The following is a 24,972-nucleotide window of genomic DNA, read 5'->3' as shown; positions in this document are numbered from 1 at the left end:
AATCAGAAGGCCCAGTTTCAGCCCCAGCCTACTGCCTCAAGACTTAATGAACAAAGTCCATGTACTGTGATTTCTCCCAATATCTAGTGTCCTCTTCTTCCTTAGTAAGAAACCCAGCTTGTTAGCTGAACTCACTGCCCTGCATCTTCTTAAAAATTTTTTACTTTTATGTTGGAACATGGTTAATTAACAATGTCAGTCAATCCTAAAGGAAATCAGCCTTGAATATTCATTCGAAGGGCTGTTGCTGAAGCTCCAATTCTTTGGCCACCTGCTGCAAAGAGCCAACTTGTTGGAAAAGACCCTGATGCTGGGAAAGATTGAGGGCAAAAGAAGAGGGCAACAGAGGATGAGATGGTTGGATGGCATCACCAACTCAGTGGACATGAGTTTGAGCAAACTCCAGGAGATAGTGGAGGACAGGAAAGCCTGGCGTGCTGTAGCCCATGGGGTCACAAAGAATCAGACACAGCTTAGCAACGGAACAAAAACGAACACCATCTTAAACTGTATTGCTCGGTCTTTCTGGCAGCTGTGGCCACATGACTAAGTTCTGGCCAAGATGGAAGTAATTTAAGGAATTCACCAGGTCTCCTTAAAGGGAAGGGCACAGTCCTATTTTCTGCTTGCTTATCTGCTTCCTTCCTCCTAACTAGAATTTGGCATTTGGAACAACCCCCAACACTTGAAACTGCCATGTAGTGTTTTTTTTTCAAAAGCACCACTAAGTATTCTAATGTGGCTTCTGGATAAGAATTGCCAGTTTAGGGGCTTCGCTGGTAGCCCAGTGGTTAAGAACCCGCCTTGCAATGCAGGGAACACAGGTTCGATTCCTGGCCCAGGAAGATTCCACACTCACGAGGTAACGTAAATCCACGAGCCACAACTACTGAGTCCACATGCTACAACTACTGGAGCCCATGCACCTAGAGTCCGCGCTCCACAACAAGAGAAGCCACCGCAGTGAGAAGCCTGCACATCCAAACTAAAGAGTAGCCCCAACTCGAGGCAACTTGAGAAAGTCGGTGCACAGCAAGGAAGAACCAGTGCAGACAAAAAAGAACTGCCAATTCAGGAGAATTCCAATTTAGTTAAAAAATATTTTCTGGGCACATACTACTACATTTCAAGGCAGGGCTAGGGATACAAAGTAGAAGAGATTGGTTAATCCTTGGACAGTTTATAGTCTAGAAGGAGAAAAAGACAGACGCCTCACACTCCTGCCCAGTATACCTATTTAAAATGCAAACTCAGCATTACTTTTAAGCTTTCCAATGGTTCTTTATTTGCTTTCCCTTATTGTCTCCAGAGTAGAGTGTGTTTATCCATGAGACATACGAATATTAGAAAGTCTTTTATATTTACTTTTGTAAAAAATGTTAAACCGTACGTTGCACATACAGATACGATACAGACAGACTTGACAACGGTGCCGTCACATGCACCTCCATGGATCACCTGGTCAAGGGTCAAGTGCAGGATGCCCAGTAACTTCAGGGAAGAGTGGCGACCCCACTCAGAAGCTGACCAAACCGCCTGCTTTCAGGGTATCGTGACGCACACTGCACTTCATGACAGCATGGTTAAAAGGACTTACGGACTGTATTACCTAGTTTTAATTAATTCACAAAACACAACCATAGCATCAAGACCATGCCAAAAGAACTCCAGACTGAAGGTGATACTAATGATGGGAACAAAGAGAATAGAGCAAAGGCTCCTACTGCCAGCGGGAGCTCTCTGTCAGCTACCCTGCTTAAAAGAAAAAACAGAGCACATATAATCAGATGACAATAAACCAGTTCTCCAGAAGACCATATGAAATATGGATGTGTATATACATACACACACACACACATACACACACACCTAGAAATGTGGATGTGTGCAGGTCACCCTCTATTTATGGGTTATTGGCGGCACTTGTGGTAAAAAAAACCCTGCCTGCCAGTGCAAGAGATGTTAGAGTCTCAGTTCAATCCCTGGGCTTCCCTGGTGGCCTAAAGCATCTGCCTGCAATTCAGGAGACCTAGGTTCGATCCCTGGGTCAGGAAGATTCCCTGGAAAAGGAAATGGCAACCCACTCCAGTACTCTTGCCTGGAAAATTCCATAGATGGAGGAGCCTGGTGGGCTACAGTCCATGGGGCCACAGAGAGTCGACATGACTGAGCAACTTCACTTTCTTTCTTTCTTTTGATCCCTGGGTCAGGAAGATGCCCTCAAGAAGGGAATGGTAACTCAACTCAGTATTTTCACCTGGGAAATCGCATGGAGAGAGGAGTCTAGCGGGCTACAGTCCATAGGGTCGCAGAGTCAGACACGACTGAGCATGTATGCATGCATTATGTCTTGAGATACAAACTAATAAGCACATGAAGTTGTAACATTTTCCTCACCACTTAAAATCTGAGCATCCAGCAGATGAAGATATCACTGAAGAAATATGAGGAGGTTTATTTACAGTCACAAGACATACAGAAGTTTTAGCCTTTAAATTTCTTCACTAAATGTAATCAAATATTTAGCAAGTCTTTTAATGGTTTTTAATAGAAAAGACAAAAAGCTACATATCACTTGAGAAAATACTTATTCTCAAAGTACAAAAAAACAGCAGACAGAAAATAATGTGATGAAAAATTCAGATATATTCCTTTGTCAGAAAATACTGCTGTAAGATAGAAAAAAAATGCTGAAGATATTTAGAAAAACAATTTAGTGTGGGATATTTGCTGTATAGAAAATCAGAGCTGCTTTAAACATGCCTGGCTAAACCATGTTAGAGTAGTGAACTACATGAATTAGGTTTTGTTTTTTAATGAACCTCTAAGGGAAAAATGTATCAAAGAAGATGTATTTTATGGAAAAATTGTGTATATATATATAAGTGTAATATCCTGATGAAGCAGTTATTTTGACCAAAGGTTTTTACACAACAACCCAATTTTAAAATGAGCCAAGAAAGGTTTTTACACAACAACCCAATTTTAAAATGAGCAAAGAACTCGAACAGACTTTTCTCCAAACATATATAAGTGGCCAACAAGCATAAGAAAAGAGGTTCAATATCTTTAGTCACTAGAAGAATGCAAATCATAACAATGAGGTATCATTTTACACCCACCAGGAAAATAAGTGTTAGCAAAGATATGGAAAAATAGAATCCCTGTGCCCTGCTGGTGGGAACATAAGACGGTGCAGATACTGTGAAGAACAGTGCAGTGGTTCCTTGAAAAAGCTAAACATAGAATTACCATATGACCCAGAAAATTCACTCTTAGATATATACTCGAAAGAACTGAAATGTGTCCAAACGAATACTTGTGTAAAAATGTTCAGAGTAACACTATTCACGATAGCCAAAAGGTAAAACAACTCAAATATCCATAAATAGATGAATGAATAAGATGTGTTACACACATACAATGGAAAACTATTCCACCATAAAAACAAAAGTCCCGATACATTCTACAGTACACACAATGCCCGAAAACAGGCTAAAGAAGCAATACTAAAGCTCACATATTGAATGATTTCATTTATAGGAAATGCCCCAAACTGGCAGATCCACATAGACAAACACACATTAGTCATTTTCGTGGGCTGGAGGCAGGACTGGGGATGGGGGGTGACAGCTTAATGGGTACAGGGTTTTTGTTTCAATTGGAGAATGATTACTTTGCAATGTTTTGTTGGTTTCTGCCATACAACAAGCATGAATCAGCCATACGTATACATATGTCCCCTCCCTCTTGAACCTCCCTCCCACCCTTCTCGCCAGCTCATCTCATCCCCAGGGTTCTATTTTGAAGTGACAAAAATGTTTTGAGTGACAGTTGCACAACACTGTGAATTACCAAATGCCACTGAACCTTATGCTCAAAATAGTTAATTTTACGCTACATACACTTTACATTAAAAAATGTAATTTTTTAAAAATTAAAAACTCAAAAAAAAAAAAACCCCACAAAGATGCATTTCCTATATGATCCAGCCATTCTACTTGCTCCTAGGTATTCACCTAAGACATATGAAAGGGTATGCCCACACAAAGATGTTCAGCAGCCAACAACTGTACACAATTCAAATGTCCATCAAGAGGGGAATAAACTGTGGTACATCCATAAAATGGAGCACTACTCAGCAATAAAAAAGAATGAACTACTGTCATGAGCAACACCACAGATGGATCTGCAAATAATTAAAGAAGCTGAACCTCCCCCATGCCCACAAAGGTATGATTCCACATATGTAAAATTCTAGGAAATGCCTACGGAGCACTGATTAATCTGTGACAGAAAGCTAACCAAAGCCTGCGAACAGGAAAGAGGGTGAGGTACTACTAAGGCAGGAATAAACTTTGGTAAGTGATAGAATTATTCCTAATTCTGAAAGTGATGACGGTTTTACAATGTGAACATGCATCAAAGCTCACCAAACTACATTTTAAATGTATGCAATTTATTGTACGTCAATTATAGCTCAACACAGCTAAAAAATTGAGCGTATTTAGCAAGGGCATAATGAAAAGACCGCTCACTTAGTGACAATGGGAATTTAAACAATACATTCCTTACATATTCTCAAAGAATATGTATGACAAAGAAAAATACTCTGATACTACTGAAGACAATGAAAGATATTAAACTGCATTGTATACTGTATTCGTGTATTTACCAATACGAACAGACCAAGACAAACCAAAACCTCCTGCCAGTAGTTGCCAGGTTCTGGTGTTTATATTCTTGTCTATATTTTACAGAATTTTTTATGTCTTTCATGTATCTCATAATTTCACAATAAGCAAAGTATCTTTAAATGTGTCTATTTATGATGTTTGCAAACTTTTGCATCAGATTCACAAATATGAGAAATCTGTATTTGCATCAAACACGAAATGATGCTTACTTATAAGCGCAGTGTACAAGGCTCTCTTAGCCATCTACTATAGGAACCCAATCTGAGATTCTGTTAAGCACACTCTTGCCTCACCATGGCTGCAAAACTTCTACCTAAAAATAGCTTACTCTTATATAATCACTCACCACAGATTTATATATCTTATGTATCCCTGAAATGCATTTCTCTTTTTAGAGATATGCCACCAGAGGTAAACAACTATTTTTAAAAGCAAAGAAGTTAAATCCTAATCTAAACAGATCTTATTGTCAGATGTTATTCCAGGGCTCTGTAGTTGAGAGTTCTGTTGATGAAAATAGAAAAAGTTATAAATAGCAGAAGAAACACCCTATTGACTCTTAATTTTTAAAATGAACTTTGAGAGATTGCTTACATGCAATGAAACATCAATTAAATGTACAGTTCAGTGAACAGTCACAGACGTACACCCTATGCAACCAGCACCACTGTGAAGACACAGACCATTTCTCTTTGCTCCTTCCTGGGGTCCCCGCCCCCCTTCACAGTCACTGTTCTCCCCAGGTCCAGCTCTGGCAACCACTGCTCCGATTTCTCTAACTCAGGCCATAGAGTTGTCTGCTCTTGAACTTCAAATAAACGGAATCACGCATAGTGTACTCCTTGTGTCTGGCTTCTTCCGCTCAGTAGAATTTCAGATTCATTCATGTTGCTGCGAGTATGAGCAGTTCTGTCCTTTTCACTGCTGAGAACTAATCCACTGCACAGCCACGCCACCATCGCTGACTCCCTGTTACTAATGCCTTCAGCTGTCTCTAGAAATACCGTTCTGCATACACGCTGAACACCATTAAGTCCACAGAATTTTGATGGTTTATTCTGTTTTAATGACTGTTTTCATGGTTCTCAAACTGGGGGTGGAGGGATGGGATGATACACCGGAATCACAACTAAGTAGGTTTTAACTCCACAAGAAAACATTTTAACATATTACTGACCGGAGATGTATTACTTACAATATGTCTTTTGTTACACAGACTTTATTGTCTGGAGACCGTTCAATATTCATTTACAAAACAAATCGCCAGTCACAGGGGTCAGTTTCTGCAAAAATCCCCCAGTCAATAATGAGTTAAGTAAAATAGATAGCCAGTGGGAATTTGCTACATGACGCAGGGAGCTCAAACCTGTGCTCTGGGAGGATCTAGAGGAGTGGGATGGGATGGGAGGTTCAACAGCCAGGGGGCACCTATGACTGATTTATGCAGATATATGGCAGAAACAAATACAATATTGTAAAGCAATTATCCTCCAATTAAAAAAAAAACAACTTTTTTAAAATGAATTAAATGTCTTAAAGCAGTGCTTCCCAAGTTTTCCAAGTCCTGACACACAGCAGAGACCAGGAACCTGGCGTAGGGTTCGGGCCAGTCAAAGGGTTGAAAAGATCATGACTCTTAAGCCCACTACTTGGAAAGCTCTGTTAAGTTACATTTAAAGAATATATATTCTTGTTTTAATGACCAATATTGATTTTTGCAAAACAAAAACCTTATGAGAAAATAAGATTCTATATAAAATATTGATCAAGCAATCAAAGTGACTGGAAAAATTTTCAAAGTCTTACAACAATGAACATGGATTCTAATTTTTCCTACTTCAAGGGCACTTAAATCTTTTCCCGATTTTTTTTTCAAAAGAAAAAAAACAAAAAATGAGCCATGAGTGAACCGGCGGCGCCCAAGCACCCTTCCCAGCAGGATATGATCCAGCTTCTAAGGAGAGGGAGTCAGTCCTCGCTCCCACTGTGCTGTCATGCCGCAAACACTCATCCACCACCTACACCATGCCGGGCGTTCCAGGCTGCGGGCGTCAGCAGGGAACGCAGCACACACACCTGCGCGCACGGGACTTCCGGTCTGCCGAGGGCAGAGAAACAGGTGAAGGCGGGAAACGCTAACGCGGCCAGAGGACTCACCTGGGCAAGCGCCACTGGACTGAAGGCCGGCCGGGGTGAGGGAGAGGCGGGCAGGTGTCAGAGAAGGGTGCTCCGGGAGAGGAGGAGCAGACGTTCAGAGGTCGGAAGGGGCCCACCAGTGAGTCTGTGGCACAACAGGTAGGCCACTGTCCTCTGAACAAAGTGAGCTGGGTGAGAGGGAAGCAAAGGAGAGGCAGCCTCACCCCACAGGGCATCACATGGGACTGGCGCCAGGCTCATTTCTAGGGGACATATTTTCAAGACTATACCCGCGGGGGCTCGGTGAAGAGTAAGAAGGAAGGGTCTGGAAAGACTGACGCAGGAGTAACTGCGGAAGGAACTTGGAGATGTCTGGCTTGGGGAGAGGAGGAATTTACAGGATGCTCCAAATACTGGAGGAACTGTCAAGAGAAGTAGTTTCTTTTCAGGGCTACCGTCCCCGGTGGCTCAGAGGTAAAGGATTTCTGAGGACACTGCAGGAGACTAGGGTTCGATCCCTAGGTCAGGAAGATCCCCTGGAGTAGGACATGGCAACCAGCTCTAGTATTCTTGCCTAGAAGATTCCATGGACAGAAGAGACTGGTGGCCTATAGTCCATGGGGTGGCGAAGAGTCAGACACGATGGAGTGCCTGAATGACAACAAATAGTTTCTTTTACTTTTCTGCGAAAAAGTTGCAGAGCACAGATTTGAAACCATAAATTTAAAAAGGGAAAAAGAAAAGAAAAACCTCATCTTAATTTTTTAACTTTCTAGTATTTACCATTTTCCTACAGTGGAATGGGTGGCCCTAGAAGATTATCCATGTGTAACAGCAGTAGTAGACCTAGAAGAGCAGGAGCTAACATCTAGGTATGTCTTCCACCTGTCAGATGCTGTGGCAATAAACACTTGTGCGCCACCTCATGTAATCCTCCCACAATCCTGTGAAGTAGGTTTTATTAATTATGAGGCGACTCAAGCTCACTGAGATGACATGAGCTGCCAAGGATCGCAGAACCAGTAAAATGATGGCTCAAACTCAGGTCTGTCTGACTGAGGCTCCAAGCCTGTAACCACCGGCACCCACCGCCTGTATGCCCATCAATGGCAGTGTTTACATGGCGTGTATAAGTACCATCTCGCTGGCAGGAAATTGGAGATAAGATTCTTGCAAAGAGAAGAAAATTAGACAGCCTCTAAGATCCCTTTTTATAATTTTGTGGTTACATTTTCCCCAAGTTTCCATCTTATTTTTAAAATATTTCTTTGACTTCAGAGTTTACAGAAATTCTGTACTCCTAAATATGGCTAAAGATTAAATAATAATTTCACTACAGAATATGTTAAATTCCCTGTCCAATTCTAACACTTTAGAATTATCATGCTCTGGTCTTGAGTAACACATGTTACTTTATTACTTGATTACTCGCCTTGAACAACTGAAGGTAGGTCTGACTTTTCTCAAGTACAGCTGATCCTTGCACAATGCAGGGGTTAATCCACTGTTACTTATAATCTGCTTTCAAAATCCAAGATTCTTTCACATCTGCTGATTCTACCAACTACAGACCGTGTAGTACTGTAGTATTTTCTATAAGAAAATAATGGCATGTAAGTGAATCCATGCAATTTAAACCCATGGTGTTCAAGGGTCAACTGTGCATCAGTTTCCTTGTCTCATCTTTTATACCTTCCATGATTCAAACATATCTTTGCTTTCATTTTCCTATGCAGACAAAATTCTTTTCAGCTGAGCAATTATCTTTTGAAATACAAATCAACATTTAGTATCTAAAGTACAGAAAGATAATATTAAAGTAAAATACACATACATGGACTTAAACCAAAAGTCTAAAGTCCATGGAAACTTCAAGAATCATCCCTGGTTTGTGTGGCTGTTTTTTACTGGCTGGAGGAAAAAGAGGGGACTAAGGAGAATTGAGAGTGTGCACCCTTCACCACACGTCAGCCAGGGAAACTTCTGAATGGTTTGACAAGTAAGAGGAAGCCTACTGCTCTGGAGGTCAATTATGAACCAATATAAAAAGAGAGAGTCTGGCAACCTTAGGGTTAATATTTGGATAGAAAACAGGATTAACTCCACTTATAAAAAATTCTTTTTTTTTTTTTAACCCAATAGGATGGCTACCATAAGAACAAAAACAAAACCCAGAAAAGAAAAAGTGTTGGTAAAGATGCAGAGACATTAGAACCCTTGCACACTGTTGGTAGGAATGGAAAATGGTACAGCCACTATGGAAATCAGTATGGTGAGTCCTCAAAAACTAAATAATAGAATGACCACATGATTCAGCAATTCCACTTCTGAGTATACACTAAAAAGAATTCAACGAAAAGACACAAAGAGATATTTGTACACTCATGTTCACAGGAGCATTATTCACAACAGCCAAAAGGCTGAATCGACCCAAATGCAATACTGATGGATGCATGGATAAACAAAATGTGGTATATATACATACAATGCAATGTTATTCAGCCTTTAAAAAAAAAAAAGGACATTTTAACACAAGCTATAACATGGATGGACCTTTAAGGAATTATGCTGAGACAAGCCAGTTAAAAAAAGACAAATAATGTATGACTCCACTTATATGAGATTCCTAAAGTAGTCAAATTCAGAAAGACAAAAAAGTAGAATAATGATTTCCAAGGGCTGGGAGGAGAGGAGAAGGCTGAGTTATTGTTTGATGGATATAGATTTTCAGTTTAGGAAGATGAAAAGAGTTTTGGAGATAGATGGTGGTGATGGTTACACCACAATATGAATGTACGTCAACGCCACTGAACTGTACGCTTATAAACGGTTAAGATGGTAAATTTGATGCTATGTGAATTTTGCAACAAAAATAATTAAACTTTTTTCTGCAAATAAAAAATATACAGCTAGTTTGATTTGCATTAATGTGAAAAAAAAAAAGGCTTCCATTGTAACATCCATTATACAGTGTAAGTTGGGTTCTTGCAATGATCTATTACAAAGTCAACTAAATATCAAAATGTGTATGTTCTACAAATCTATTCTGAACATTTTAACAACTATTTACTTAGAACTTACTACTTGCAGAAAAAGACTCAAATTACCATCATGGTATCTGAATGCACTCTGAGGCCCAGCCACATCCAGTCGGCTCACAGAGAATGCTGTAATCCAGTGACTTCTAAACCATGAAACAGAATGACTTCAGGTGCAGATCAGGGTAGGACCTACAAGCAATGGCGCCTACACAGACACCGAGGGCAAGTTACAAACCTGGGGCTGAATTCTCTTAAGGTCACAACAGAAAGTGAAATACAATTGTGCCCAAAATTTTAATGATCCACAAGGCAAAAAAAAAAAAAAAAAAAAAACTGGTTCTTTAGGGAAAACAAACTCCCTCTTTGCCTTTGGCTCTAATTTCTCATTCAGTGTAATATATAACAGGATTAAGAGTATTTGCAGGAAAAATAACCAATAATGCCAATTTCAGCTCTTGAAATGCCCCCTCAATAGAAATCAAAGGTGTAATTCCAACTTAAAATTCAGTAAGGGACATTTTTCAGAAAATCAAGAAAATATAACTCAGGCTGTAGCATTCTGATAGTCTTGTTTAATTTTAGGGTGAAATTTAGAATATTTAGAGACATGGATAAATTCTATGTATTCCAAAAGTATGATCTCTACACCAAGCAAAATTTTCACAAAAAGACAGACAGTGTTTCCTGTTGAAAACCTGGAATACAGCTATTCTGTGCAAAATGTGAAGACACTGCAATATTCTTGGCCATCCGCTTATTTTTAAAATTGGTATCCTTTTGTTGAGCTGAGAAATTAGCTTATAAATGACCACTTCAGCTTCAAAACAAGGTGAACTGTCTTCTCTATAACAGATGCATTTTCCTAATTCAAGCTGTGTGTGATATAGTGGCTTGTTCTTCAGCATAGCCATTAGAGGCAGATTCCTGGTTCTGGCTCTAAGAGTAGCCCCTTCTAAGTACACAAACTCGGGGAGGTATCGAGCCGTCTCCCCAGACCCTACTCTCCTCTGTAAAAATGAAGGAGAAGAGATCAACTGTATCAATCATTTCAAACTCTGCTGTTTGGAGGCACCATAGTGGAAGAGGTATCTTTACTTTTCTCTCCATTGTGCACAGCCCATCTACCTTTGTTGTTGCTTAGCTGCTAAGTTGTGTCCAACTCTTTGCAACCCCAAGGACAGTTGCCTGCCAGGCTCCTCTGTCCATGGGAATTCCCAGGCAAGAATACTGGAGTGGGTTGCCATTTCCTAGTCCAGAGAATCTTCCTGACCCAGGGATTGAACCAGAGTCTCCTGCTTGGCAGGTGGATTCTTTACCACTGAGCCACCTGGGAAGCTCGGGGTCTACCTTAGCCAGAGGAGACACTCTACAATCTAAGACTGAGCCTATGGATTGGTGATTTTAAACAACTCATCCATAACACAAAGTAACAAAAATAAGTGAAGAAAATACTGAAAGTTTAAATCATTTCTAAGAAATTTTATTGAGAATTATATTCCCAAACTTCATTTGTAATGCAGTTGTTTAGACCCTGGAACAACAAAATCTCCCTCATTTCAACATTTTCAGTGCAGAGTGATTTCTCAAGTGCCTCACAAAGGCACAGTGTCCTGAATGCAGCAACTAAAACCACAGGTGAAGGAACAGATGGTATCGATGCAGTTTAGGATCCGGCCGCCACATGTAACAACGCGCCCGTGTCTCTAGCCAGGGAGGCTGTAAGCTCCCTGCCCCAGAGGACGAAGGCCTCCCTATGAATCCTGCTGAATTGCTGAGCACAGCTCCTGGGCTCTGGTCGTTCCACCTGCTTCTTCCCACCAGGGTTTCTCTGATCCAACACCCCAGGCCACAAACCACTTTTATGCCACTTCTCTGTCCCTGAATTGAGCACAAAATCCTTTCAAGACATTTTTCTGAAAATTAAGCATGAGAAGGCTCTCTTACATACGACCGACGGGTTTATGCTTGAGTCTTGCACTAACTCACGGAGAGAAGGAATCTATGTCAATAACCCTGTTACACAGGAGGGATGTGAGGTTCTGAGTCACTAACACTGGAGACCACATTTCAAGACGCTAAGTAACAGCAGCTCATACTCCACCATCTAGGCCACCTCCCTAGGCCTACCCTATCCTCTCCCTAACCCTGCTGTCAGCTGGACTGCCTAAGGAATAACAAAAATCATGAGATAAAGAATGATGAAACTTTGAGCATCTAAAGGAAATTAGACCCAAGTTACTAGCATCTTCCTCCTTTGTGCTGCAGCCAGGGTTCTAAGAAGGAAGGAACAAGACGGACTATGTGGAAGCAGATAATGGAAAAATGCTCCAGGTATGGAGGTGGGGTGGGGGTCAGAGGGTAGGAAGCTCGGGAGACAGAAGAAAAAAGTAGGGAAGAGGGGAAGGGAAGATGGTCATCCTTCTTCCACTGCATGAAGTATCTAGGGATAAAAAAGAGGGGGTGAGAGGGAAAGAGGAAGAAAGTGAGCAGTGAGGTGGGAAAGAGAAATGGAGAGAAATGCCAAGCGATGAAAACAAGGAAAGTTGTATAAGAGGGAAAAAAAAAAAAAAAAGTCACCAGAACCTTCTAGAAGTTTCAGGTATTTTAAATATTAGGAGGGTGTTATTCTACATATAGGCTTCCCTGGTGACTCAGTGGTAAAGAATCCACCTGCCAATGCAGGAGATGCAGTTCTATCCCTGTCAGGAAGATTCCCTGGAGGAGGAAATGGCAACCCACTTTAGCATTCTTGCCTGGGAAATCCCACGGACAGAGAAGCCTGGCAGGCTACATTCCATGGGGTGGCAAAAGAGTCAGCTACGACTCAGCAACTAAACAACAACAACTCTACATACATTAGCAGCCCTCAGTCTGGAATGATGAAGTCTAGAAATATTTTATTCAAGTTCATAAAATAATCAAAATAATGGATAAAGCTAACCGTGATATATTCACTAAATTAGAAAACACTAGAATTAAACATACAACTTGAAATCTGGAAAAGAATTTTGAACACATTGTCCACTTTAAGGAGACAGAATGTATAGATACTCAAGGATAAAAGATAGAGATAACTACAGAAATTTAAGAGAAAAAAATGAACTAGACAAAGGCTAGATATTTCTTTGAAAAATAATCAAAGCCTTAACGAGTTTGATCTTACAAAGAGAGCAAAATTCATTTGGAAATGGCCAAATATTAGAAAAAATGGGAAAAGATTAGAAAAGGGAATATATAATTACATAACAAACATAGGTGAAAAAGACAATAAAAGGATATTAAGAACTTCCTTATAACAACACATTAACCTAAATGGAAAAGGTAAAGTTCCTTGAAATATATAACTCGTCAAAAGTGACCCAAAGAGAAACAGAAAACTAAAATAGCACTATAACCATTAAATACATTTAATTAGCAGTCAAAAAATTCACAAAGTTGGTTTTATAAGAAAATTCCACTAAATTTTTAAAGAATAGACCGTTTCAATTTTATGTAACTTTCAGAGAACAGCAAAAGGGAACACTCCTGAACTCATTATATGAGGTCAGTGTAACCTTGATATTAAACCCTGATGAGAACAAAAAAGGAAACTACAAACCAGTCTCACTTATAAACAGATGCTAAAAACTGAAAGAAATGAACTTGAGTCTAATGTTGAAAATGATACATGATGACCAGATTAAGTTTATTCCAGGTACACAAGGATGGTTTATCGGTAAAAAGAATCTTAAAAATATAACTTGCCACCTTAACAAATAAAAGAAAAATCTCATGATTCTCTTGACAAATGAACATTTGGTAAGTTTAACACCCTTTCATGATTTAAAAAACCCTCAGCAATTTAAGAATGATAGGGAACTTCATTTATCTTATAAATGCTATGCACCAAATATTTTTAACAGGGAATCATTAGATTCCTTTTAAACACTAGGGACAGGGGCTTCCCTGGTGATCCAGTAGTGAAGACTCTGCGATTCCAATGTAGGAGACACAGGTTCAACTCACATGCCTTGAGGCCAAAAAAAACTTACCATGCATGAACAAAGATTCCTACCATCTGGGCTTCTGTTTCAACATTGTCTAGAAGGCCTTACCAGGGCAGGAAGAAGAAAAATAAATAAGAGGTGAAGGACTGAAAGAAAGGGACAGACTGTCTACAGAGACTGAATCCCAGTCTATCTTCATCATTTTTACTTTCTACTCCCCGCTCAATCCTCTGCTCACTGCAGCCAGGCTTCATGCTATCCTGCTTTGAAAACTTCCCTCATCAAAGACACCCGGCTACCAAATCTAACAGATGAGTCTGAGGTGTTTCCTCACCTCCTGTCCTCTGGGCTCCCTGGTCAAGACTCTGCCTTCTCAGGCTGCTTTGCCTCAGTCCGTTCCACTGGCTCTCTTCCACAGGTGGAATTCAATCCTTTTATTTCAAAGGACACTCCTCTTAAGTGATGTTTACTCCTTCAGCCTGGATCACCATGTTGAACCCAGGTGACTCCCAATCTAAAGATTCCCAAGTTTTTACTGGACTAGTCAGGAGGATCTTATCTTCATGTCAGCGTGTTCAAAGGTGAACTCATTCTCCCCTTCACCCTCTCCGTCAGACTCCTTCTAGCCCACAACTTATGCCATGAGTCTAAGGTTATCTGACTTCACCTGCTTCATTCCTTTTATCCAATCTATGATCGGCTCCTAGTCATCTTGTTTATGTCTTGTTTAAGTCTCCTCCTCCTCTTTGCTCTGTATCTTCCTTTCCATAGCCACCAGCTGGGCTCAGACTCTGATTATCTCTCTTGAATTTCTGCACCTGGCCGCCCTGCTTTCAGGCCTGCCCTCTAATCCTTCTCATAAGGCACAAATCTGATTAAATCTCTCCCCTGATTAAAATCTTCCAGTGATTCTAACTGCCCCAAATAATCCAAAGTCTTCAGGTATGTTTTACAAAGTCTTCCAAGAAGTCTCTGCTTCTATTCATCTAGCCTTGACTTCTCTTTACTCATCCCCCTCTGTTCCAGTCTTAATGAACTGTTTGCTGGAATTCATCCCTTTCTCTTCCCCACTGGATATGTTGTGCTTTCTCTAAGAGCCCGGTCATCTGGCTCTTGCAGTAATCTCGTAAGTTTTATGGAGACAGACTGGTACAGCAGTATCTAATAAGGTAAACATTCTGTAAATACTTACTGAACTAAAGAGAAGATTCTGCATTAAGTGATAGATATCAAGTCCATCGTGGATCATTATAAAGATGTACAGGGGTTATATCTTTAACACTCTGAAGTTAAAAATGAGAGGAAAATTATGTATGCCTATAACTCATTCAAAATTCTTTAGCTAGAGTAGAAGCCGGGCACTGCACTCTGATAGGAAAATGGCAGCAAACACCACAATCACAACCGTATGCAGGTTTTAAGTGTGAGATACAAGAACATATCAGGGTAAGTCTTGGATCACAACAAGCATCACAAGGCTAATACACACAAACCACACACTTCACGCTAATAGAAACCTTATGTATCTCTCTTCAAAAAGTTCACAGAAGTTATCAAAATGAAAACCAGCTTAATTGTACATAAACTTGGCATTTACGTATGTCCCAGCTGCTTCTAAGATTCGTTTGCAGCAGTATACTTCTGGATTATATACACAACAAGCTAAAAATCCAGGAATAATGCAGACTGAATAAAAATTCTAAATTTCTACTTTTTAAAGGAATTAGAAGTTTCCTTACAATCTTCGTGGAGTTGATAATCATAACTATGTAATCACAACTCACAGTCCTTTTCAAGAAAATGTAAATAACAACAAACTATACATAGAGCTTAAAATAGGATGCTGCAATTATCTTACAAATTTCCTACAATATTTAAAATGTGCTTGAACTGTACTTATATAGTACCTTGATTATCAGTAGATGCATTTGCTTTTAATATGGAAAACCTAATAAACTTTTTAATCCCCCCCCCATTCTGCACAGGAGACAACTAAGGGAAGGGAGATTATGTGGGCCACTTTCACCATCACAGAAATCCCCTGAAATTAACGTTTAAAGAGCTTCTACAGATGGAAGCCTAGAGTTCTGCCATTATATTCACAGTGATACAAATCCCATTAGGCCCCCAACCTAGTAAAAGCGACACTGTGACAAAGGCTAAAATAGCTCTCAGGTCTTCACAATCAGACTAAATATCTACTCAATTGAAGCTGAGCTAACTTGCCAAAGTCAACAGCTTCCGGGTCAAAATCAAACATTATTTGGCCCGGAGATTATCACTGGTGTGTCCTCAAACTGAAAAGGAAATTTATATTTAGATCTCCAGATTCTAGCCTACACATTACTCCACCAACACGCATTTCAAGCATTTTTCTCTTCTGCAAAAGATTCCTGCTAAGCAATGCTATGTCTTCTAAATGATATGCCTTCGTTCTGTCTATGAACCTGATTAAAATTAAGAAACTTTTAATAGCTTTAATAACTCTCAAAAGCTGCAGAAGCTTTTCTCTGGCATGGTCCCCAGTACCACCCTCCCTCCAAATCCAGGAAGAAAAAAAAAACCCCGCACGACAGAAAACACAAAACAACTAGCCACATGCGATGAACGCTGCGGAACGTGACTCTCCACTGGTTTAGGCTACAAAGAAAGCCTATGAGTAATCAAAAATCGCTAATCAAAACAAAGTTAAAAGCCACTTCCCCGCTCCCCAACCCCAGTATGATTTCCCTTTCTCGTCTCAATCCACTCCAGCATTTTCCCCCTCCTCCGTTTTTTTCGGGGAATTTTAGCAGCCTCTGAACAGCGGACGGTTAAGTTCATCTCAATGTCAGCCAGGGCAGAGACAAACGAAAAAATCACTAACTTGGAAGGTTATTTAGGACAACAATGTCTTTCACTGTCTTACTCCTCCCACTCCGGCCCTACTTGACCTACTACCAATATTGAGCCGAGAAAAATAGCCGTTCAAGGGGCTTCCACTACCGTCCCCCCTCCACCCCGGACCCCAGCGGCTCTTCCCGCAGGAGCCACTGCAAACCCACCGCGGCCGGGCGGGCAGGGTCCCCGGCTCCGCGCACCCCTCCCCAGACGCCAGCGACCGCGCTCCACACGCTCGCGCCCAACTCTCCTCGGACCCACTCAGAGCCCCCGATCCCGCCCGGCCGCCCCCTCCCCGGCGCCGGCACTCGCCCACCCACCTGGGCCGGGGTCGGGGCTCCCCCCGGCGGCGCGCTCCGCCCGGCGCAGCTCGCGGCTCCCGCACGAATGCGCTCGGCCTGTCCCTCCGCCTCCCCTCCAGCCCAGCTGGGAGGCGCGACCCAGGGCGGCTCCGCAAGGTCTCTCTAAGTCACCTTCGCGCGGCCCGCCCCCGGCTCCCGGCGAGGTCGAGCGGGGAGAGAGGCGCGGCCCAGGACTAGCGCCCGGGCCGCCCGAGGTCCGCGCTGGCCCCTCGGCCGCACCGCCGCCCTTCGGGGCTACAGCCGGCGAATGGCCTGCGGCGGGCGGCTCCGCGGCGGCTGGCGTCGTCCGTCCCTCCTCCCCGCCCCTCCGCCCGCCCGCTCCGCGGCGCAGGTAGGGACCTGCTGGGGGGCGGCGGGAGCGGCGCGCGGCCGGGGAGCTGCCCGGCCGGGGTTCCGGGGAAGGCGGTCCGCTCCCCGCGGTCGCTTGGCGAGCATCCGCGGAGCGCCGGCCCGGCCCGGCCCGGCCCTGGATCAGGCGCTGTGTCCCCGCCCGTCCTGCAGACGCGGCCCTGGCAACTTTTAAATCCGCCCCCAGGAAAGCAGAGCGATCCTCTCCTGCAGTCTTCCACTTGAAGGTAACTGACACTCAGGCTCACACTTAAGAGTTAACTGCAAAGCCTGAGCTAGTCTGCACCTATTTATTTTTTTATGCACTCCTTGGGCTTCCCTTTGAGCAATGAGGAAAGCAACAGTAATTAACCCTACTAACGTGAAACATACTAACATGAAACGCACTCTCGTGAAATAGATGGTCTGAGATTCTGGCCACGCTTAAAGGGTGGATGAAGGCGCAGTGGTCAGGCAGACCCGCCACGTGAATGGCGATGTTCAGTGGGATGTTCAGGCTAATGAAATTCCCAGTTAATTATGAGGCTCTGTTGAAGAAAAACAAACCTTTTTGTTCCAATGGTAGTTTTAAACCTTTCTATGGTATATAAATGTGACCTCCACTTTGGGAAGCAGAGGAATACTGAACAAAATTAAATATTTCGTTGACAAGATCCTAGGGCACTTTAAGTTCACTCTTCTGGCAGTGAACTTGCACTACAGATGGGAAATGTGTAAAAAATGAGACAAGGCCACACTTGGAAAAAGGGGAATTAATGTCAGTGAGGTTCTACAGTGTCTTTGAAAAGTCAGTTTGCTTTCTGTTTTTTCTTCCCATTCTAAAATGGTCACTAAGTAGTACCATATTTTGAAAAGTCACATTTGATACTAAAGAGGAGACCTTGCTACAGATTCTTTCTCTCTAGGCCCTAAGAATTAGAGAACAATTTAGTTAACAAAAGTAGTACTAGGCAGCAAGAGGAAACAATGAACAATAATAAAGGCTACTTTGTTTCAGAAGGCAGTTTACAGAGCACCTAAAATGTGCCAGCCACTGTACTGAGGAGCTTCACATAAAACAACTCATTTGTATCCTCATTTTCAGATTTAGAAACGTAATTCCCAAACACATTAATTTGCTCAGAGTCCAGATTTTAGGTCCTGATTGGTCTGACCCAAAAGTCTGTCCTCTCTACTTGTGCATCTATTATTCATTTATTCATGTACATTCATTATGGACTGCAAGGAGATCAAACCAGTCAATCCTAAAGGAAATCAGTCCTGAGTGTTCATTGGGAGGACTGATGCTGAAGCTGAAGCTCTAATACCTTGGCCACCTGATACGAAAACTGACTCATTGGTAAAGACCCTGATGCTGGGAAAGATTGACGGCAAGAGGAAAAAGGGACAACAGAGGATGAGATGGTTGGATGGCATCACCAACTCAATGACCATGAGTTTGAGCAAACTCCAGGAGATGGTGAAGGACAGGGAAGCCTGGCGTGCTGCAGTTCACAGGGTCACAAAGAGTCAGATAAGATTTAGCGACTGAGCAACAACAAAGTAAGCAAGCACTATGCTAGACACAGATGCTACAAAAACAAGATACTTGAGTTCTAGTTAAGTAAATATATAATCAGACAAGTAAAACATACCCAATGTCATAAGCAATACAACAGCGTGGAAGCCCTAGAATAGGACGGACTTTAATTCAGTTTTGAAAGATGGAACCTGAGGTTGGGAAATGGTAGCAGTTCTCCAACAGAGAGGAATCCTGAGAACTTTATGCAACAGAATAGTGATGAGGAATCTGTGTGCTGGGTTAGGGGAGCAACTAAGATAACTAAGATACAGGAAGTAAAAATAATCTTTGATTAAAAGAGAAGATGAAGACAAACAAAGCAAATAACTCCCAAGTTTCCAGCTTGAGTTACCCAGTAGGTAACTTTGGGTTGATCAACAACTCAGTTTTAGACACTTGGTTTTGAAACGCCGCTGATGTATCCATACGTAAATGTCCAAAAGGCATCTGGATATACTGGTTCACAGCTCAGGAGATCCAAGGTGGAGATATCTGAATCATCATGGATTGCTGGGTTGAAGGAGTAGGTGAAATCATCCATGGAGAATACTGAGTGAGAAGGTCACCCCGGAAACCTAGGGACTACCAACATGCAAAGCACAGGCAGAAGAAAGATGCTTTAGAAGACGACTGGGGAGGAGTGGCTATATAGAAAAGAGATGCCAGAAGAGGCAGGCACCATGGACATCACAGAGAAGCATTCCAAAAGGCAAGCAGCAGTCAATGGCAGATTCTTCAAAGGACAAGCAAGATAATTTAAAGGTGTCTCTGATTTAGCAACAAGGAAATACTGGCAAGAACAGGCTTGATGGACCAGCTGAGCAATAAAAAAAGTAGAAACAGACGGTATCACATTTCCAAAAATGGATCTGGAAAGGGATGCAGGGAGCTAGAAGCTATAAGGGAGAATTCAGAAGAGAGTAGCTGTTTTTGAAGCAAGATGGAGACAGATGCCACCAATAAAAGGAAAGATAGATTAAAAAAAAAAAAAAAACTGGAATCAGGGGGTGGTAGGGAGTTGATAGCATAATACAGTGGTCACCTAATATTTAACAAAGAATTTGGCTTAGAATAGAGAATAGAGATGAGAGAAGTGTAAAGGCCTGAAAGATGTAAACACTGCAGATGACAGAGGCAGGGATTAAAGGCCTATGAACAGCTCAGAAAGCTAAATGAGTAACACAAACCATGCCTTGATAAAGTTAGGAATCCACATGAGGGCATGAATTCTCTCCAAAGACTTTAGCATCTGGCCCAGAGCAGGAGTTCCTTAGGCTGGGTCCAATTGAGAGTCTGAATCGTTCCGTTACACCACAAGCTTGGCATCACTACAGTCCCAACCATACATTTGGGTTATATCTCTTTATCAGTCAGAAGATTTAATAGGAAAGTATAAAACATAAGCAAGTTTACCTTAAAAACTGATCAGACTAATCATGTTGCGGGGAGCTTAATAATACAAAGAACCAGAAGGTCACCAGTGATGACTTCTGAATGATCTTTTAACCACTGAGACCACCCACTGGTGAGAAAAACTACAGAAACAATGATTCATGAAACCAGTTTCTAGCCTTTTCAACGGAATTTGCGCACAAAGTTTAAGAAAAACCATAGCCATTATATGGTTATGTTTCCCAAGCCCATCACTCTAAAAATATATAGTAAGGTTCCCTTTTGGAGAAGGAAATGGCAACCCACTCCAGTATTCTTGCCTGGGAAATCCTGTGGTCAGAGGAGCCTGGTGGGCTACAATTCCATGGGGTTGCAGAAGAGGCAGAGATGACTTAGCAACTAAACAACAACAAAGGTTCCCTTTAGTAGATCAATCACAGACTCCACAGCTTATTTTATATACTGCTGTTTTTTTTAACAACTTAAGCAGTGTTATGTCATGTAAAATATGCCTACATAATGCCTCATTTATAGAGCAGTCACATGGATACTTGGAGTATCTAGGCCACATCAGAGCACCTCCAAGTGAGCAAAGAACATCACAGGCTAGAATGCTCCAGGTCCAGACTGAGGTCTGTGCTCATTGTCAACCCTCATAAAGAACATCTTATTCTTACTGTGGACGTAATTTTGCCAAGTTTGGTTACTACTGTTTTTCGTTTTAACAAACAGGCAATTAGTATGAGTAAATGAGAAAGAATCAGTATTCCACTGCTAGAGACAGGCACCCAGCTGATCTAAAACTCAGGAGAGAAAAAAATTTTAAACCAAAAGAGTATAAAAAGGAATTCAAAAAGCAGCTGCAGGATTGGGCCATTTAATCAAAAAGAGTCCTATAAACATTATCCCCTGAAGGTATCTCTGTATTAAGGAACAGAGTAATTATGAACATACAAAAGGACAATCCTAAGGCAGCCAGGAGAGATAAAGGATGAACATTTTAGGTTAAGAAGTTAAATGTGTAACATTTAGAGTAACTGTCCTCAAAAAAGATTAGAGTGGGAATTTTTTTTTCTGCCATTGGAGCTGGGATCACTTACATCTACTGGTCCCTATTCTGTGCTGTGTACTATGGGACGTGTTTGCCAATCTGATCTCATTTACTCCTCAAAACACTCTTTTCTGGTTGGTTACCACTTTAAAAAGGAGATTGTATTTTAAAACTGAGTCAAAGACAGGGATTAAAGAGCAGAGTCAGGAATTGGACTCAGGTCTATGAGTTCAAACCTTAATGCTCTTTGAATAGAATTTCTAGATGATAAAAATGTAATTTATGATTCCTGATAAATAAGGCATTATGGTGCATAATTATTCCACTCTGACCTCAATTAAGCTATTAAAGTCCTATGTTGTAATCCTTAGCTACTTGATAAGACCAACTTCAGTGATACCATTTATCTTTCAAACATTTTTTAGGCCTTCACATATTCTATAAGCATATTTCTCAGAAGGAAATCCATGGATTTCTACTTAGGGACTCATAGGGGTGATATTTCACAGAATTACGGTGGAAAAAAAAAAAACACTTGAAGATATTCTGAAAGTTTGAAGCAATACATGCTATTTACTAAACGAATACCTTGTGCCCTTTTGATATGCTGATATACTCTATTACATATTATTCATCAACACACATTTGATCGCCATACCCAACATTCAGGAGTTCATATATTTTCATTCTTTAGAAACTCACCCAAGGTCCTACAGTTGGTTAGAGAAAGACTGAGATTTAAAAAAGGTCCATTAGACTTTCAGACCAGGGCTGTTAATGACTTTCTACATGTCTCTCCTATTTCAAAGACGACATGATCAAAGTTCAGAGAACTTAAGCGGACTATCATCTCTTAAATAATAAGGATGTGAACTCAGCACAGTCATTCCACAAATGGCCCAGTAAATATTCTTTATACCACACCACCTCCATCCAAAACAACACAAAACCAATGGTAAGGACACGGAAGCACCAGGCATCAGAGAAAAGGGGTCATAAGTGTTCATTAGCATCCTGCAGTAACAACCACTGACTTATACTCAGGGCTTACTTAGGAACCATGCTAAGCATTTTGCTCACAATTATCTTATTTAATCCTCAGGACAAATTTTAAAGGCTTATTTCATCCTCATGACAAATTTTAAAGACTTAAAGAGGTTAATTAGGCTAAACTTTAAGCTAATATTCTTGTACATGTAAATTTCCACGTGGAGGTGATTACCTTTTTCTTTTTCTAATCAGTTAAAGATTAGAATAGGTCAGCTTCTTCAAGAATTACTTCTAGTGTTTGCCTTGAAACTATACACTCCTAGAACAAAAGAGCCATCAAGACATTCTCGTGTACCACACAGGAGATGCAAATTTAGTTTTACAATGTAATAATAAGTGCTACCTGAATCATGTAACATCAAAATTTGTTGTGTTTGTTCCGACAAGATGGTGTCATCCTATGTGGATTTACTGAAGTCACTATATCATTCCTCATTTAAACAAGCTAGAATATGAAATTCAGAAGCCACCAAAAATAGAAATGCTGAGAAGTGATGATTTCAAACATGAGATGACTCAGCCATTTAACATGCTTCATGGACAATTCTTTTTTTCCTATGGTATTTAACAGAATCCTATTAATTTTCTGTAAGCTTGTTTAAACGAATTCAGATTATTATTACTTTTCCTGTTGACCGCACCTCACAGCTTATGGCATCTTAGTTCCCCAAGAAGGGATTGAACCTAGGCCCTTAGCAGTGAAAGCACCAAGTCTAGCCACTGAACAACCAGGGACTTCCCGCACAGATTTTCTTGTTGCCCAAATAAAATAATTACAGAATTTGTGGTATAGATAACAAACACAGCATTTTTTAAATGTCCTATTATTTCTCAAGGCTTCTATTCTAAAGATGGGAAAACAGAATTTTAGATCCTTATATATAAGAGAAACATATATATATATAACCATTTTCATCTACCTTGTTTTACCAAAACCTCAACTCTAAACAAAAGGCACAAATCAACTGTAACAAGAATAAGAAACTGCGTGTCCTTGGAAGGTATTGTGCTAAGTCCAGTAAGTCAAACAGAGCAAAAACATATCCTTTGACTTTACATATATGTGGAATCTAAAAAAATAAAACAGAAATTTTGTGTCAATCTAAAGAGTTGAAGATTAAACATATACCCAGAACTTATATGGAAGAACGCCTATTGCTATTTGGCTTGCATTAAAAATCATGAAAATGGAGGAATTCCCTGGTCGTCCACTGTTTAGGACTCTGCAGTTTCACCACTAAGGGCACCAGTTCAATCCTTGGTTGGGGAACTAAGATCCTGTAAGCTGTGCAGCATGGCATGTAAACATACATACATGCATGCATAAAATCATGAAAATGGTGACGGGGGTGGGGGGGTAGGGGGGAAGCATACAAAAGTAAAGTCCAAGTTCAGGCAGCCAAAACGCACTTTAACGACTTTTCAGTCCTTAGAAAAACACTCACTAATGGATAGCATACCACTTTTACTCATATCTGGAAGATCAGATGACAAATTTTTTTTTAAATGGGAAAGAATAAATGGCAAAGAACACAAAAGAACATTTAATCCATTAAGTTCAGTTCACATAGGTAAGTGTGAGAGCAATAGACTATCTAAACAAAAGTACATATTTTTCACAAACAGACCTCTTGTTTCTAGAATATTTTCATACCCTTCTTATCGAAACGCCACAACAACCCTGAATAGATCAACTATAAACATACTTGTTAAACATGGGTACATAAACAAATTAGATGATATGAACAGAAGTTATTTCAGAATCATCCTACTTAATCAAGAATAAGTAAGTTCTAACTTCTGGTGAAAAATGAAGCTTTCATTTCCTTTACTATTTCCTCCTCTCTTTGGACAATTGGAAAGCAATGATGTACTGGATAATCAAGCATGTGACATGCAAACAATGACTGTAACAATTCAATTCCAAAGACCTACCCCTTCTTGTTTAGTGAAGAGATGAAGGCAGTCACTCAAAGCTACACAAGTTTCTCTAGAAGCTTCAGCGACAACTTCAACTTTCTGAAGAAATGATGGAAGCATTTCTATAAATAAAGTAAATATAATGAGTGGGATTTTAAGTAATAGTAAAGTAAACCAAGACCACGAACATATTTTCATATCCACTAACCTCATGTTTCCTTCTAGCTGCCTTAAGCATATAATTACTGTTCCTCTGGCATGATTATTAAGCACCTACTGTATGCAGGGCATATAAATTCATATAGAAAAAGCAAAGGTGAAAGCCTTGACCTAGAAAAGCCTATATCTTAAAAGGAGAAGAGCCAGGACTAAAAAAAAAAAAAAGAAAGCAAAATTTTATAGACATAAATAATGTTTAAGAAAAACAGCTGTCAAGAAGGACTGATATCATTATTTATAAAACATTAACACTTCCTTTCATGATATTCATTACTAGATAAGTAATTTTATTCCAAGGCAAAGTGCTAAAAAGAGACAAAAATAATTCT

General features: G+C 40.7%; 1 protein-coding gene across 5 annotated transcripts in view; it reads right to left on the bottom strand.

Moving 5' to 3' along the window:
- The window catches only part of OSBPL1A (oxysterol binding protein like 1A), a 214,066-nt gene that overhangs the window by 96,234 nt on the left and 92,860 nt on the right, over positions 1-24,972 (bottom strand). For 2 of the 5 annotated variants that reach the window (XM_043444522.1, XM_043444523.1), the window contains exon 16: positions 24,440-24,546. In XM_043444522.1, coding sequence (XP_043300457.1) covers positions 24,440-24,546 — 107 coding nt within the window. Of the gene's footprint in view, positions 1-17,060; positions 17,412-24,439; positions 24,547-24,972 lie in introns of those variants that run through there. The other 3 variants (XM_043444525.1, XM_043444527.1, XM_043444526.1) reach the window with 3 other exon arrangements.

This window comes from Cervus canadensis, chromosome 23 (genome assembly GCF_019320065.1).
Source record: "Cervus canadensis isolate Bull #8, Minnesota chromosome 23, ASM1932006v1, whole genome shotgun sequence".
Classification (NCBI taxonomy): Eukaryota; Metazoa; Chordata; class Mammalia; order Artiodactyla; family Cervidae; genus Cervus; species Cervus canadensis.
This window is presented reverse-complemented; position numbering and strand designations above follow the sequence as displayed.